At 46.7% G+C, this 18,050-nt stretch overlaps 1 protein-coding gene across 3 annotated transcripts in view; it reads right to left on the reverse strand.

The window, feature by feature from the left end:
- LOC121709363 (midnolin-like) overlaps positions 1-15,604 on the reverse strand; it is a 30,196-nt gene extending 14,592 nt beyond the window's left edge. The window contains exons 1-8 of one of the 3 annotated variants that reach the window (XR_006031935.1): positions 13,944-15,604; positions 12,726-12,813; positions 12,443-12,505; positions 9,064-9,375; positions 7,889-8,000; positions 7,301-7,600; positions 3,570-4,053; positions 950-971 (exon numbers count right to left, since the gene is read on the reverse strand). Coding sequence is in view for 1 of the 3 variants with exons in the window: in XM_042092688.1 (XP_041948622.1) it covers positions 3,746-4,053; positions 7,301-7,600; positions 7,889-8,000; positions 9,064-9,375; positions 12,443-12,505; positions 12,726-12,813; positions 13,944-14,176 (1,416 nt within the window). In the remaining 2 variants the exon portion in view is untranslated. Of the gene's footprint in view, positions 1-949; positions 972-2,691; positions 4,054-7,300; positions 7,601-7,888; positions 8,001-9,063; positions 9,376-12,442; positions 12,506-12,725; positions 12,814-13,943 lie in introns of those variants that run through there. The other 2 variants (XR_006031934.1, XM_042092688.1) reach the window with 2 other exon arrangements.
- Between the last annotated feature and the right edge of the window lie 2,446 nt (positions 15,605-18,050).

An 18,050-nucleotide genomic window follows, 5' to 3' on the forward strand; every position in this document is an offset into this window, starting at 1 on the left:
ATAGCATGCGGTGAATAATCAGCATCAGGGCTATAGCATGCGGTGAATAATCAGCATCAGGGCTATAGCATGCGGTGAATAATCAGCATCAGGGCTATAGGGCTATAGCATGGCTATACAGCATCAGGGCTATAGACTGTAAATATGATTAAATCTTTTGCAGTGCCACCCGCAAAGAGTGCACAAATGAAGATACACAGTCTATAACATGGGTATTTTGCAATACTTTCAGTTATTTGTTTCATTTTTAGTTCATCAGCTGACTAACAAAGTGGTTTATGGTAGACAGCATGTGTTACAGTTATAACCTCCCACAGTCATTTATAGAAAATAACCCCCTGTCTACACACCATGTTTACTCTGACCTGAGACCAGATCTGTTTGATTTGTGGAAAGTGCACTCACTACTCACCACTTTTTTATATTTAAACAGAGATATCATATGTGCCAGAGAAGAGTGTCTATTGTGTGTTTGTCGTGAAAGAGATATTGTGTGTGTGTGTGTGTGTGTGTGTGTGTGTGTGTGTGTGTGTGTGTGTGTGTGTGTAATATCAGCAGTTTCACATGTCATGAGCACCTTACAGTGTGTGTGTGTGTGTGTGTGTGTGTGTGTGTATGTGTGTGTGTGTGTGTGTGTGTGTGTGTGTGTGTGTGTGTGTGTGTGTGTGTGTGTGTGTGTGATATCAGCAGTTTCACATGTCATGAGCACCTTACGGTAAAAGTAGACCCGGTGAAAGGTCACTAACAGAAATGTTTTTTTCTCAACGTTGGGAGTTCGTTGTCTGTTGTACTCTTTTCTTGCTTTCATATCCTCCTTTGAAGTGTGTGTGTGTGTGTGTGTGTGTTTGTGTGTACCACAAGGGTGCTGAAGCCACAGACAGTTAAAGTGGTGGAGAATAGTCAACGTCTCTCCTGTCTCTTTTTTTCTCACTCTCTCTCTCTCTCTCACTCACACACACACACACACACACCTGGTCTCCATCTAGATTCACAAAGAAGTAGGTCTCATCTGTGTGTTTGTTTGTGTCAGGAATTGTGTGTCTACTGTGTGTACCGCCTCACTACTCTTCTGCTTGAGAGAGACAGTGGCCACTGGTTGTTTCGCTCCCTCCCCCCTCCCCTGCTGCCTAAACAACAAAAACAGCAACAGCAACAACAACAACAACAACAACAACAACAACACAGCCACAGCTGCTTTTAGGGCTCAGGGACACACTGAATGTTGCCTGCAGATGTCTGAGCTAAAACTTAAAGACAAGTACAAGATAAGATTAAGATAAGATAAGATATCTGTGTGTGTGTGTGTGTTTCTGTCTGTGTGTTGCAATAATGAATTCTGAATATTATATTTTGTGGAATCATCATGAAATTTGCAACAATGTGGCTCAAAAACAGTCGCTAGCCTATAAGTGACATCACACTCTGTCTGCCTCTCGTTGTCTAGCTGGTTTTCATGTGTGGCATTCTGAACTTAAATTCGGGGACCATTATTGCTCGTTTGAATTTGGGACCATGCAGTGGAAATTGTTGTTTGTTTATTCAAAGTATAAAGGCAGTCCGAAGTAGCCTGGGCTATTTGAAGTGTCAGTTTAGTGCCCATTATATTTGATGTCGTTTTGAGCCACTGTAGAGGCTACCCACCGTGTGGGTTGGTGTGTTGTTGCAAAATCCGCAGAATCATTTAATGCAAGCAAACCGCATACAGAGGCATTCTATTGTTGAGGTCAGACATGATAATCATCCAATCACCTTGCATCTTGACTTTACCCATGCTGTGCACTGATTCAGTGCTGCCAGCGCTCCACTTCTACCCTCTCTGGTCCTGAGCTGTGTGTGTGTGTGTGTGTGTGTTGCAAGTGCTCCACTTCTGCCCTCTCTGGTCCTGAACTGTGTGTGTGTGTGTGTGTTGCAAGCGCTCCACTTCTACCCTCTCTGGTCCTGCGCTGTGTGTGTGTGTGTGTGTTGCCAGCGCTCCACTTCTACCCTCTCTGGTCCTGCGCTGTGTGTGTGTGTGTGTGTTGCCAGCGCTCCACTTCTACCCTCTCTGGTCCTGCGCTGTGTGTGTGAGGGGGAGTGGCCAGAAGCGAGAGCAGCAAAATCAATGTGTGCTTCTTTTACCGATATCTTTTACCAATACATTTAACGATATATTTTTGCATTTCGTATCCAAACAACATCAAACTTGCCACTGCACTCACTCATGCCTGTAGTAAAACATCCGCCAAGTTTGCAACACACACACACACAGAGAGACATTCCTGTAATTAATAGATACAGTAATATGAAGATAAGATTATGGGGTAATAAGCAGTTGTGTGTGTGTGTGTGTGTGTGTGTGTGTGTGTGTGTGTGTGTGTGTGTGTGTGTTAGTATGAATGTAAGAGTATGGGGTAATAGACAGTAGTGTGTGTGTGTGTGTGTGTTAGTATGAAGATATTTCTTTTTAATTTCCCCTGGGGATCAATAAAGTATCTTTCTATCTATCTAGATAAGAGTATGTGGTAATAGGCAGTGAGAGTAGGATGCTTCTGCTTTGGGAAATGCAGATAGTGCAACAAGAAGTCAAAAAGTAAATGTGTGCACGCACGCACACACACACAACTTTGTAGTTTGACACAAACATCTTTTAAACCACAAATCTTTGTATTATCACCACATACTGCAATGAAATTAGTGAACTACCGAGAATGAATTTCATCATTATTTAATCTTTATTATCACAATAAATTATGTGTTTTGCTGGTCACGTTTTTTTTACCAATGCTAAATAGAAAAGTCAAATGAGAAACAGAGAGCAGGTAGAGGTTTTATCCCTCTGTAAAGCACTTGCTATTGATCACAATCTCTGACACAAACAAACAAATAAAAAATAAAAAATCATAATGCTCAAACAGATTCCCAGAGACAAAATGGCAAAATGTGCCAAAAAACGTTGTTCTAGTCTGAACTGGGAGTAACATAACCTGAATCTTGGCTAGATATTAATGCTACATATCTGTAACCACAACATACAGTGACGACATCAACAATAACACCATGTAAAAAATACAAATAAATCATTCAAACAAATTATTATTAATAATACATAATACAAAGAATAATAATAATAATAATATTACTGCTAATAACTGTGGTTGTACTGAGAAGCGCAGAGCACGTCTGCTGAGACTGAATGAGACATAAAGGCATTGACTTTATCCTGTCAATGCCCAGGGAGGAACGGTCAGTTCAGTACTGTCCTGTTCTATTGTCCTGTCAATGCCCAGGGAGGAACGGTCAGTTCAGTACCATCCTGTTCTATTGGGAGTCCAGTTGAAGTGTGTAGCGAACATGTGTGCTCTTAAATCATACACAAACACAAAGTTACACAAGAATAAATCAACTAACACAAAAACACACAGACACACACAAACAGAGGGTGCAGTCTATTTGTCCAGCATTCAATGAACCAAATGTCAACCCCAGAAAGGCCAGTGTGTGTGTGTGTGCGTGTATAGCACATTTGTGTTTTTATCATTATGAGGTCAACAGGTTGTTGTGTGAGTGGCACTCTTCCATCCCAGAGACACACACACACACAGAGCCAGCCGCTGGTCTATTCCAGTCTCATCCAGCATTAGCAATGTCCCATGTAGTTCCTTTGTTCTTCTTTCTTTCTTTCTTTCTGCTCGTCATCTCTGTATCCCTCCTCTCCACAACACCCTTCATCCCTCTCTCTCTTCCCTCTCTCTCGCCCATTCCTCCATCAGGCCATGATGACCTCGCTGCTGAGGTCAGTGGGTGGGCCCTCGGGCCTCCACGCGGCGTCCTCGTACTCCAGCTCCAGAGAGGCTGCGTCCCCATCCGGGGCCGCCGCCGAGGAGGACGAGGAGGAGGCGGCGCTGCTGCTGCTGTGGCTGCGTGCCACCCTGCGGTTGCTGGGCGACCAGGCGTAGGGGGCGCGGGTGTCGCGGCGAGCCTTGCGGCGGAGCCGACGCTGCTGGAGGAGCATCTGGAGCCGCTCTACCTTACAGCGTGTCGCTCGGTTCTCCCAGTGGCGCTCCCGCTCGCAGCCTGACACACACACACACACACACACACACACACACACACACACGGCGGAGAGGAGAGGGGAAGAACTTTAGAAACATGTATCAAAATGCCACAACCACAGTGACAAAGTCTCACCTAAATAAACAAACAAACAAAACAAATAAACAGACCAACAGCCACCCACCCACACTGTTGTATCTGTCGACTCAGCAGTACAAGGGGCTATTGGTCATCCCCATGTGGCACCTTCCCCCAATCATATGCCCATCCCCTGCAGGACCAACACAGGCCCACTGGGGCCTGAACAGAGCCACGAGGGCCGCTATGTGGACCAAGCCTCCAGTGATGAGACTGACCTCTCGCTCTATACCCTTCGCTCTGAGCTGGAGTGCCCTTCAGATCAGTATCACAGACTCAAGGATAAACCAACACACACACAAAGAAACACACACACACACACACACAGAGAGACTCAAGGATAATCCAGGTTGGGGGAGCAAGAGTGGACAAAGATAACGCACAACACACACACACACACACACACACACACACGTTTGCATGCACGCTCATGACTATGAGTCCCACACACACATACAAACACACACACTTTGTCCTTTCCTTTGTCCTTCCCAGGGCTCGAATTATCTTTTTGTCTTTAAGGGGGTCTCTTTAAGGGGGTCTCTCATAAAAAGTTGGCACATCCAGTACATAGCCTAAAGGCGATACAATTAAATAGCCTAGGCGCGAGTGGCGCTTTTGTGCAGTATGCGCACGGTAGGCCTTGGCTATAACTTGACAGATTTGATAGAAATTGATTCCTTTTAATTAATTTCAACATATTATTGATTGCAATAGTCCATATTTCATTTCACAATACAAAAAAATAGACTAAACTTAGTTTAGTCTGAGTGCCATTCTCAATTTAACAATGTAACTCATTTGAACCATACCACCGTCTCAGATAGGCTAAAACACAATAATGAATGTAGTCTTTAACTTATACACAGGGAAAATGCACTAACTGGCAGAAATTAATAAAGCCATTGCAGCCAAACTATGTTCTAGCATTATAGGCTAATGTACACATAGTGATATCAACACCGGGGTGTTCAGTCGTCTCGTGTGTTGAACCGTGGAAATAAACAGACGAACAATTTTGGAATTTGCACTGCGTGATGATATGTTGTCGGGTAGCCATTGAATATTCTGCCATCAGAGATTGCTAACAGGTGTTTCAAAATATCTGGGAACTTTCCGGAGCTCTGAATGGCAGAGGATAGTTGCAGATCAATTCACACAATTAATGAACTAGGCTGTATTATGGGCCATAATTTATTTTTGTCAATAAACATAGAAGAGGCGAAGCGCAAGTTCAACAACAAACAGGACTTTTTCAGCCCAATGACCGCCTATGTAAATAGACAAAACACTCGCATCAAAGCAGGGTGACTTCTTCGGACTTGCGAGTGCGGTCAAATCGATATTAGGCTGTGCGGTTTGCTCATATAGTGGTGTGATGGTGAAGTGCAGTCATGCTGCGTTCAAGAGCGTAGGGTAGGTCTACGTCCAGTAGTAGCCTATATTTTAATTTAACGTAGCCTAGCCTACTGGTAAGAGATCGTTCAGGGATGGATAATGAACGTTGTTTAAGATTAAATTACAATGCCAGACACCTTCAGATATAAGAGACCCCCTCAGATTTTTGACTTTGTTGTTTTTATGGGAGCCAGTCCTCACTCTAAGGGAGCTCGGCTCCCTCTGGCTCCCACATAATTCGAGCACTGGTCCTTCCTTACCTCATATCCAGCTGCTGCCTATAGCCCACACACACTTTCACTTTCAGCACTCAGTCATTCAGTGCCTCAGCTGCAGCATGTGAGAGTTATGCCTAAGCTGTGTGTGTGTGTGTGTGTGTGTGTCTGTGTCTGCACAATCAGCTCTGGCCATCTCTTGTTTGTAAACAATCAGCCAGTGTTCATTTCACTAATAGCTAATCGATGCAGACTGATTGATCAATAGCACAGTCCTCCGTCAGAGCATAGTGTCTCTTACTGCCTTAAAACATTCTCATACCATACTACAGTCAGACCACATACTGACACACAGACGTGCACACACACACACACACACCCATATGCATCTGCAATCAGACATATGGGAAAAACATGTAGAGATAAATGACCATGCACCCTGATGTACACATCACACACTCAACTGTAGTGACTCACCACTGGCTGTTTCCAGGAAAGAGCAGTGGCTGAGACATACGCATGCACACACACACACACAGAGAGAAAGAGATAGAACCTGTTCACATATGCACCCACACATACTCAGTAAGTCACACAGTTAAAGAGTAACAGGAATGCAATCTTGTGTGAAGAGATGCTGACTCAAAATTATTATACACACACACTCAGAGACACTCATATTCCCACAAATGCATTGCATGTGTTTGCATACAGACATATGCATTACAGTAACTCATTACACTGCATACACATCCTCACAGAGACACAAACCTGACTGCCCACACACACACAGAAATAGTAGTTCCAAGAAGAGAATTTACGTATGGGTTTGCTTTGGTGTGGACAGTCCCACTAATGGCTTTACATACACAAATCCTCCCTTACGCTTACACACACACACACAGACACAGACACACACACACACAAACACACACACACACACATACCTCCATCACCCTCTCCCTCCCTCTCTTTCCCCCTGCTAAAGTTACTCTACAAGGCACATTCTTTCACTCTAACACAAGCCAGAGCCCAGTAAACCAATCCCATATAAAGTCAAAGACAGACTAGTGTGCGTGTGTGTGTGTGTGTGTGTGTGTGTGTGTGTGTGTGTGTGTGTGAATGAGTTGTGAAATGTTTAACAGATGAGGTCACTGTTTTGGGAATCAGTAGTGGAACAGCACAGGGAGACCCAATGAGAGAGGGAGGGAGGGAGAGAGAGAGAGAGAGAGAGAAAGATGGGGGAGGAAGAGAAAGGAGTAGATGGGGGGTAGCCTGGCGTGTGAAGCGTGTGGGAGAGACTTGTATGTAGCAGAGGACAGCACGTCTGGAGTGTGTGTGTGTGTGTGTGTGTGTGTGTGTCAGAGGACAGCATGTGGGCTCTGCACCCAGGACTTTCCATTTCAGAATTACAACTGCACAGAAAGGAAAGGATTTGCCTTCCTACCATCATAAACACACACCCACACACACACACACAGACACACATAAACACACGCGGAGTGCTCTCTACTAACCAGTGGTCCTGGCGTGTTGTTGCTGCAGTCCGGCTGTGTGTGAGTGTGTGTGTGCCCGCGGGGAGGCTGGTGGAGAGAGGGATGGAGAGGGCGATGGCGGAGGAGAGGAGGAGGTGGAGGAGTGCGCTCGAGGTCGAGGTGGGCATCTCAGATGGCACAGAGTGGGCACTGCGGCAGGCGTGGGTGCACTACCCTGGTAGTGGCGTGTGGCGCTCAGGAGGTCGTTGAGGATCTGCAGGATGGTGCTGATGTCACGACGTGGACGTCCACTAACGTCCTGACAACTGGGGTGCAGGGTACCTGCAGGAGGGATATTTGCGTAAGATGAATAAATACATACTATAAATAATCATTCATTTTGATTATTCCAATAATACTAACAAGTTCTAGACAAGAGCGGAGGTGTGCTATCATAATATCATTTCATAGCTGTGGCTGTCTATTTTGTAAAATATTATCAAGCACTATAATATTAATATAGTAATTAAAGCATAATATACCTGTGCCCATGCCTAGTTATGGTAATGGAATAAACATCATAGGCTTCTGAGCGTGCATGTCTGAAGCTGTGTGTGTGTGTGTGTGTACCTGAGAATGTTCCAGAGAAGACTCCGGGGGCATGGTTGACGAAGCTCTCGATGACGGCCCCTGGCTTACGGGCCTGGCCTCCAGTAGCAGTGCTCGTAGAACTGCCCTCAGTCTGTGGGGACAGAGAAAGGGGTCAATCTCTTATGTGGACACACACACACACACACACACACACGCATGAATGCATTCTCACACACATACACATTTACACAAGCTCTGTCTGTCCCCCACTTAACGCTGCCCTGTCCACCGTCCCAGCTCTGCTCCCAGAGCGCCAGCTTGGCCGTGGTGTTGGTGTTGGTGTTGGTGTTGGGCTTGGGCTTGGGCTTGGGCTTGGTGTTGGGCTTGGCCGTGGTGTTGGGCTTGGGCTTGGGCTTGGGCTTTGGCTTGGCCGTGGTGTTGGTGTTGGTATTGGGCTTGGCCGTGGTGTTGGGCTTGGGCTTGGCCGTGGTGTTGGGCTTGGGCTTGGCCGTGGTGTTGGTGTTGGGCTTGGGCTTGGCCGTGGTGTTGGGCTTGGGCTTGGTGTTGGTGTTGGGCTTGGGCTTGGCCGTGGTGTTGGGCTTGGGCTTGGGCTTGGGCTTGGGCTTGGCCGTGGTGTTGGGCTTGGGCTTGGCCGTGGTGTTGGGCTTGGGCTTGGCCGTGGTGTTGGGCTTGGGCTTGGCCGTGGTGTTGGTGCTGGGCCTAAATATCAGTTTAAAAGGAGCCTATCTCTCTCTCTCTCACACGGGCACACACACATAGAAAGGAGGAGAAAAGAGAAGAGCTCTCTAGAACACACAGCTGTGAAACACACATACAATTGTAATACATACACACACACACACACACACACACACACACACACACACACACACACACACACACACACACACACACACACACACACACACACACACACACACACAGAGTGCTGAGTCAGAGATGCTTCCTGCAAAACGGCTCCCGAGGAGCCTCAGCTGTGGCTTTGTGCAGCAGTGTGAAACCGCAACACTCAGAAGAAACATCCAGCCGTGACCACGTCACTCTCACACACACACACACACACACACACACACACACACACACACACACACACAATCACTCACCTCATACACTCTCTCACACACAATTACACTGTTACACACACTGTAACAACCACACAACCACTCACCTCACACCCTCACACACACACTCACCTGTGGGCAGGGTGTGGCAGTGCTGTGGGAGCCGGGCGTAGCAGATGGGCACCGCGGAGGAGCCTCACTGACCCCTGGCATCGCTGTCTCCTGTGTATGCACAGGGGACCTGAGGGGGCCATGGCCACTTCCTGTTGGCGAGGACCCTGCGGCTGCCCCGTGCGTGCCTGAAGGACCCCTGGACGTGTGCCTGTGGGGTGGCTGCTGGCTGCCTGACTGCTGCGCCGCCAACTGGAGTTGGACAAACATCATGTGATCGCCCACACGCAGCGCCAGGGTCAGGGGAGAGCGACCGCACAGGAAATCACTCACCTGCACAGGCAGAGAGAGAGAGAGAGAGAGAGAGATAGAGAGAGAAAGAGAAAGAGAGAGAGATTATATTAATACACAGTAATGACTGTATCACTACTACATTACTCTTATGGTCCTAGTGTAGCAGAAGCCTTGGTAATACTGTATAGAACAACCATGCTTGAATTTAAGAAAGGGAGAGGGAGACAGGAACAGAAAATAGAGAGCCAGCAGGAGAGAGAGAACAAGGGATCGGGATAGAAAGAAAGAGGAAGTAGGAGACAGAGAGAGAGAGAGGGATCGGGATAGAGAGAGACTGAGAGATGGGGAATAAAAGCAAAAAAGGAAAGCTATGTATGATTCCTCTTGAGGCGTGTTAATCACGGGTCGACCAAAGACAAAAGAGGACTGGACATACTGTCATACATACATCCAGTCGGCCTTCTCTAGGAGACACACACACCCTGTGCTAGGGTGCAGCCTAGCAGTTCACAGAAATTCACACGAACCTTTTACTTTTCTGACACATGAATCCACCCAAACACACACACACACACACACACACACACAGACCTTTACCGACACACCATCGTTGCCCCCCACAACCACCATCACTGCGGCCTAGTATAAAAATGTCAACTGTGTCAGCTATGAGTGTTCAAGTACATGCTGTGCCTGCATCAATTATGTGCATCTGTGTATCTCCACGTGTTTGTGTGTGCGTGCGTGCATTCATGTGTGTGTGTGTGTATGTTTGTATTTGTGCAAATATATTTTGATTATGTGTTTTTGGCCTGAAATGGAAGGCAGACGTCAGCGGAGGAAACCACATGTTAGACTCTATCTCTCACAAAGGGGGGTAGACTGCTAACTAGAGAGAGATTTCCTGCTGTGTGTTAGGGATGATATAGATACATGATGCTGAAGTCTGCGTCACTGTGTGTGTGTGTGTGTGTGTGTGTGTATGTGTGTGTGTGTGTGTGTGCGCGAGATACACTAAGGATGTGGTCCATGTTTAAGTGTGTATTGAGAGTGAAGTGTGCATTACTGAGGTTGTGGCAGTTTGCTTGCATGTGTGTGTGTGTGTGTGTGCGCATGCGTGTGTGCGCGCGTGTGTGTAGAGCAGTCTTTCATATCTCTACTGTGCTGTATGGCTGTATGATGTCATCAGGTGGACGCAGATTGGAGGATGTGATGCAGAGAAACTGAAACATGATCCTCCTCTGATACACAAACAGTGTATGTGTGTGTGTGTATGTGTGTGTGTGTGTGTGTGTGTGTCAGTGTCGTGATTGAATCTGTCTTTGATCTTTCCATCTGCTTTTGTTATTACTGTGGCCTGTGTCGTGACCGTGCTATTCCTGTGTGTGTGTGTGTGTGATGACCATTTGGTTTGACCATTGTTGCAGGGAGGGCTATTTTAAGGCGAACAGCAGCCTCATCATACACTCAGTGTGAGAGCAGTCATCACAGTCCATCAGTGGCCATTATATGTGTGTGTGTGTGTGTGTGTGTGTGTGTGTGTGTGCAGGCAGGTACAATGTGGTTGTTGCTTTTAAACCTTAAGGCTAACACATACAGAAACATTTCTGTATGTGTTAGCCTCAAGGTTTAGTCTCAACGTTGAGATCAATTAGAAGCATTTACTCAACCACACACATACATTTTTCCTAGCTGACTGATCCCACCTTGTGCAGGAAAAGGTGTTGGAATGAATGGGGCATGTGTGTGGGGGGACTGGGGGTTCCCAATATGCACCATTCTAACTTAACACAACACTACAGTCACCACTAAACAACCCCCATCACATCTCTCCGCACCTCCCTCTCCCGGTCATTAGGCCATCTGATGGCCTTTGAGTCTATCTGACACACCAACTTTCACTCTCCGGCTCTATACTGGCAGTTACAAAACCAGACAAGCAGGCAGACAGGAAAACCCACCCAAACCAAAGAGGAACAACCCAACAGAGAGGCAACCCCCTCAAACAAACACACACACACACACACACACACACACACACACACACACACACACACACACACACACACACACACACACACACAAACACACACACATCCTTGCTGCTCAGGAACCCTTGCCTGTAGCTCAGTAAGAGAAGAACTGTTTCTGTGTTAAAAATATACTAACATCAGACAGGCAGCCGCGCATCGTGCAGGCCCGAATTCACCTGCTTTGCAAAACTCGCAGCAGCAGCAGCCGACTCAAAAGCGACAGGAGACCCCCTATCTCCCCTCCCCCATTGAATAGGTGTGGGTAGAGAGAGAGGCTTGCCTTGACTGTATAAAGATGAGACGAGAAAAAAGTACCACATCCCGAACATGACAGTTTGTGTTGACAATATGTCTATGTTCAGGAGCACCGTGCCCTGTGTCGTGTAGCCTATAGCCTACATACTGCAGGAAATATACAGAAAATAAAATGTCAATTCTTGCACTTTTAACTTTGACTGGCTGACTGACTGAGAAACAAAAAATGTCTTCCTGAATTCTCTCTCTGCTATGTAGTAGTTAAACTGTTTCCGATTCAAATCGAGAATGCCGAGGGCGTACAGAGCTCGTTCTGCATACCGTTTCCAAGAAATCTTCAGCTTGTTCGCAGCTCTCTCTCTCACACACACACACCGCACAACCACACGCACGCACCGTCAGATGCAAAGCGCCCGTCTGCCTCTGAACAAATAGCCAGGATGCATACACACACACTGGCAAAGACAACACAAAACAGCACTTCTTAGTACAGGCCACTGAGATCCAGAAAACACACACACACACACACACACACACACACACACACACAAGCACGGCAAACAGTTGACCGACAGTGATTTAAATGGGCGCTGTCAACACTTGCAGTAAGTCACTGCATCCAGTACAGTTTTGCCTATATTAACATCCCGCCGTTGTAGCGCTGTGCTTTCGTGAAAAGCGGCAGTTAAAGACTCCAGTAATTAAAACTGCAATGACTACGTGCTGTTCAATCAGCCATTATTTTCCTCATCATATGAAACTTTGTTATCCATAGACAGAAGCAAGTGAGGTCTGCAACTCTACAAATATAGGCCTACCTGAGTTTCCGTGAGACTCTCAAGCGCCTGCATGATTGACTGCTCGGGTCTGGATGACTGCGACTGTCGGAGAGGGATAAGAGAGGTTAGAACAGATCCAGTAACTTAGTCCACGTTATGGTTATGTTATGCAGTGTTTTCTAAATGTAGATGACTGGTTGCCATCTCAAATATCAACTTTTGTGAATGTGAAGTGTGATCTTTCCAGTAATGTTGTCAGTCCCAGTCAATGCACCCCCATCCCCCAGTCAATTCCAGGGGTCTAGTGTAGGCTATGACTCACCATCAAACCACTTTCCACTGACGGCACCAGGGTCAGTTTACTCCCGCACACAACGCCAAAGTCCTGCAGTGGTCCCGAGGTCAACCTCCTGGAAATGGAAAGAGACGCGGGCACACACACACACAGATGTTAGAAACAGGGCAACGTGGACTAATGAATGACACTGCGAGGCTACTGCAGAGACCACGGAGGTAATGAACACCCAAGTCACAACCAACTGCTCAACAGCTTGGAGCAATTGATTACCAATTAAAGGACCCTTCAGCTGACTGCATTTTAGAGACAGGATTAGTAAAACTACTAATGCCAACACCCTGTCACGTCTGTCCCTTATGCTCTCCCTCTCTCCTACCGGCTCATTCAAAGGACTGCTTTATTAGTCTATTAGGTTTATTATGGCTTACACTAATCTGGCGCTGCTTTGTTATGCATTGTCCTAACCACCTCCTCACAAGCGCGTCTCGAGGCGGAACCGTGTAAATGCCTCTCAGCCTCCGTAATATATCCCGCGATGACATGGCACTCACACCGGTCCTCGTCCACGGATCCCCTTCCCGTTTTTTTTGGTCTCTGCATTTATCCCAATCCGTGAATTAGTGAAACACACACAGCACACAGTGAGCAGAAGCACACACTAATCCCGGCGCAGTGAGCTGCCTGCATTAACAGCGGCGGTCGGGGAGCAGTAAGGGGTTGGGTGCTTGCTCAAGGGCACTTCAGCCGTGCCTACTGGTCGGGGTTCGAACCGGCAACCCTCCGGTTACCGGTCCGAAGTGCTAACCAGTACTTCGGACCAGTAGGCCACGGCTGCCCCTAAAATTAGTCCACCCGCCCGCGTGCACGAGCCTCCCAGCTGCGTCCCTTCCCCTGTCCTCCACTAGTCATGGGTCGCTCGCTCGCTGGCGTGCTGACCTCATGGCGCATGATCGCACTGAAGTGTGTGTTGAATTAAGTTGGGATGCAGGGTGCAGACAAAAGAACACTATGGATTGTTTTCCTCCAAGACGCTCTCATACCCGAGTAGGCCCTAACTTACCAGAGTAGCCGAGGCGGCACTTTCAGTTGTGCATTTAGTATGGGAGACAATAGTGGGTATCCACACAAGCACTAACCCAACTCTCACTAAATGATCTGCTACTCCCCATACAAGTCTGGTGCACACACTGGAAAAGCAGTCGTCCCTGGCGCAACGAAATAACGTTTTAGCCGACTACTCACGTGTCTTTGTGCAGAAGAGCGAGCCTTTCTTTGGGGACCCGGAGTTTTTGTGCGAGCCTCCTCTTTAGTCCTTCCACAGTCTCCTCGCGTGGAAGAGAGAGCTCAAAGCGCGTGCCGGTGGTCGACTTAATAGACAAATTCATGGACGGTTCGCTTGAGACAAGACGGGGGCAACAGGACGTGGCTCCGAGGATGGCACAGCTACAACTGCGGGCGTCTGGGTGCCGGTCCATGCGCTGCGCTCCGTGACCGGAAGATTAAGAACAGAGAGTGGACAAGACTGGGGATAGTAGAGTAACTGCAGGCCAATGTCCCTATTATGTACGTGCGAGGTTCTCCCCGTCTGTGGTTCCAATTGCAAAGTGAAATAAGTCTTCGTGGTGTGCTTGTCTCCGAAGGCCCAGTTCAGTGTATTCCAACTAGTCACTCTCCAATTCTTTACAGTTCAAGCTTGAGTACAGACCAGTGTGAGTCCAGATTCCATAGTCCACCAGCCGATTTAGATGGATATCGCTAGAGAGCAATCCGTCTAAAGGGAAAAATGCTAGTTTGTACTCGAGTCCCGCTTATCTCAAGTTTTTAAGCATACGCTATATTCCGAAAATGTAATTCCGACAACGTAAACCCCGTTCAGTCTTTAAACAGACAGACTGCCGAAGCTTTTGTGGACTACTTCTTTCCCTTTCTTTCGTTCCCTCAAAGCTCATAGCAAATTGTACTGACAAATATGTTACGAGACGTGAGGGCTTCATGCCTTTTAGATCCGCCCACCATCCGGAATATCCAATCGTGCCAGCATTATGGTGTGCGTTAGTGGTCGTTATCCAATCGGCGCGCGCTGCGTAACACCCACATGTAAAATGTGTCCCCTCCTCCTCGGCAGCTCTCCCACATTGTGATTGTCTGGTGAACCAATCAGAGGTTATGCCTCGGCTACGAGTGCACCCACACCAGTCATTCATAATATCGGAGTTGTCCCAAGCCGAGAGAGAGGATCTCAGCTTGGCTCTTGGCTCAGCGGAAACCTGTTTGTTTCGCTGATAAACAGGATGAATCATATGCAGTTTTAACACCAATATTCAAGCTTATTAACTAAATTATGATGAACACGTTGGATAGGCTATTATAGAACAGCCTATATAATAATAATAATAATAATGCATTGTTAATTCATTGATTAGTAAAATGGATGGATAATGTAGTAGGCTACTGCACACTGTTAAATATTCATCTGCCTTGGCAATGTGAAGTCCAATCTTGGTCAGAAGGTTATTGACTATCAGCTGTCTATACATTCCTGCCAAGCTTTGTCATGATTCGTTTTTCTTATGACTTGCTGAGTTCTGGAATTCTTTGACTGGTGACAACACATTAAACCATGCCGTAGAGTAAAAGTGGGCTATATATTGCAATGAGTCACACGCGCTTTGTCGCGTTCCTTAATGACGATTTGTTTACTCACGATCCGTTCCAATACGGGTGTGGCCCGGGGATGTGAATCATCGTCCTGGCGCATCCGTTAAAAGTGTTTGGAGCGCGTGTGCACTCGCGCGGGCCCAGCCCAACTGATTTATGAGTGAAGATATCTGGCGTAAGCCCCGGTTTGTATTAGTCCGCGTTTGCTCCATGTAGCCGAGCTGGAGGCAAGTGAGAGATGTGTGCGGCAATATGGGAGTCTCCACAGAGTGTTATCATAGCCCAGTCTTTGATAGAATTTGACAGGACGCTCTGCTTCTTAGGAACGCCTACTCAGCAGATTATCACTAGACACACACACATACACACACACACAACTGTTGTTGTAAGTGATGACGCAGTTCTGTTCCTTGGGAATTACAGTATTTGTGTTATCTGTGTCATTCTCCTGTTCTGCACACGGAGTTCTTCTTCATTAAGCAACCACACTACAGTGGACGCACTTGGTTGCGCCACACTTCCTCTCTCTCATCAAGAGAATCTCTTGCTTGCTCAATCCAGCACTGCGTATGACAACCTACTTCTGCTGCTATACAAATTACAGATCTGTCAACTCAAAGCGCAACCCAGAGCGACAGAGAAACGATGTGAACTGTAGAGTAAACGTGGCTTTGCTGAAATCTTCATGCAATATACATTTGTGCCGTCGAGTGTTTTTATTGGTGTCTGACCGTTTTACCAATAGCTCCAGTGGTTTTCTTGAGTCAGGCATATTGACTGATAATAAAGGCTGACGATAAGACGTGTCTTATTGATCTCAACGTCTCAGATGGTGTGTGTATTATGTGTGTGTGTGTGTGTGTATAGGCTATATGTTTATGTGTGTGTGTGTTTGTGTGTGTGTGTGTGTGTGTGTGTGTGTGCTTGGAGGGGGCGGTGTGATTAGGAGGAAGTCAATAGGGGCAAATGTCATGGTATAGAGTCACATTTGACGCCAGCATTTTTTAATTGAGCACACATGCACACACACACACACACACACACACACACACACACATATGCGCACACACACATATATGCGCGCACACACACACACAGCAAACATTTGTACTACCTGAGTCCATCAAATGTCCTCCGGCCGTTTCTGTCTCTCTCTCTTCTCTCTACCATTTCATTGGCTGTTGGATGAGGCTGTCACTCTGAGAGCCTGTGTTGGCTGTTGGATGAAGCCCACACTGTCCACTCGGTCAGGGTTACCCAGTCAGAGGAGTCGGAAGCAGTGCTCAAATTACGTGGGAGCCAGAGGGAGCCGAGCTCCCTTAGAGTGAGGACTGGCTCCCATAAAAACAACAAAGTCAAAAATCTGAGGGGGTCTCTTATATCTGAAGGTGTCTGGCATTGTAATTTAATCTTAAACAACGCTCATTATCCATCCCTGAACGATCTCTTACCAGTAGGCTAGGCTACGTTAAATTAAAATATAGGCTACTACTGGACGTAGACCTACCCTACGCTCTTGAACGCAGCATGACTGCACTTCACCATCACACCACTATATGAGCAAACCGCATAGCCTAATATCGATTTGACAGCACTCGCAAGTCCGAAGAAGTCACCCTGCTTTGATGCAAGTGTTTTGTCTATTTACATAGGCGGTCATTGGGCTGAAAAAGTCCTGTTTGTTGTTGAACTTCGCTTCGCCTCTTCTATGTTTATTGATAAAAATAAATTATGGCCCATAATACAGCCTACTTCATTGATTGTGTGAATTGATCTGCAACTATCCTCTGCCATTCAGAGCTTCGGAAAGTTCCCAGATATTTTGAAACACCTGTTAGCAATCTCTGATGGCAGAATATTCAATGGCTACCCGGCAACATCTCATCACTCAGTGCAAATTCCAAAATTGTTCGTCTATTTATTTCCACGGTTAAACACACGAGACGACTGAACACCCCGGTGTTGATATCACTATGTGTACATTAGCCTATAATACTAGAACATAGTTTGGCTGCAATGGCTTTATTAATTTCTGCCAGTTAGTGCATTTTCCCTGTGTATATGTTAAAGACTAGACTACATGCATTATTGTGTTTTAGCCTATCTGAGACGGTGGTATGGTTCAAATGAGTTACGTTGTTAAATTGAGAATGGCACTCAGACTAACCTAAGTTTAGTCTATTTTTTGTATTATGAAATTGAAATGAAATATGGACTATTGCAATCAATAATATGTTGAAATTAATTAAAAGGAATCCATTTCTATCAAATCTGTCAAGTTATAGCCAAGGCCTACCGTGCGCATACTGCGCAAAAGCGCCACTCGCGCCTAGGCTATTAAGAATATATACTTTTTTGATCCCGTGAGGGAAATTTGGTCTCTCCATTTAACCCAATCGGTGAATTAGTGAAACACAAACAGCACACAGTGAACACACAGTGAGGTGAATCACACACTAATCCCGGCGCAGTGAGCTGCCTGCTACAATGGCGGCGCTCGGGGAGCAGTGAGGGGTTAGTTAGTTAGGTTAGTTAGGTGCCTTGCTCAAGGGCACTTCAGCCGCGGCCCACTGGCCGGGGCTCGAACCGGCAATCCTCCGGTTACAAGTCCAGAGTGCTAAGTGGGCCACGGTAGCCCACTGGGTGGAGATGCCGAGGATTGAACCCGGGGCCTCATACAAGCAAAGCATG

Source organism: Alosa sapidissima, chromosome 1 (genome assembly GCF_018492685.1).
Source record: "Alosa sapidissima isolate fAloSap1 chromosome 1, fAloSap1.pri, whole genome shotgun sequence".
NCBI classification, from domain to species: Eukaryota; Metazoa; Chordata; class Actinopteri; order Clupeiformes; family Clupeidae; genus Alosa; species Alosa sapidissima.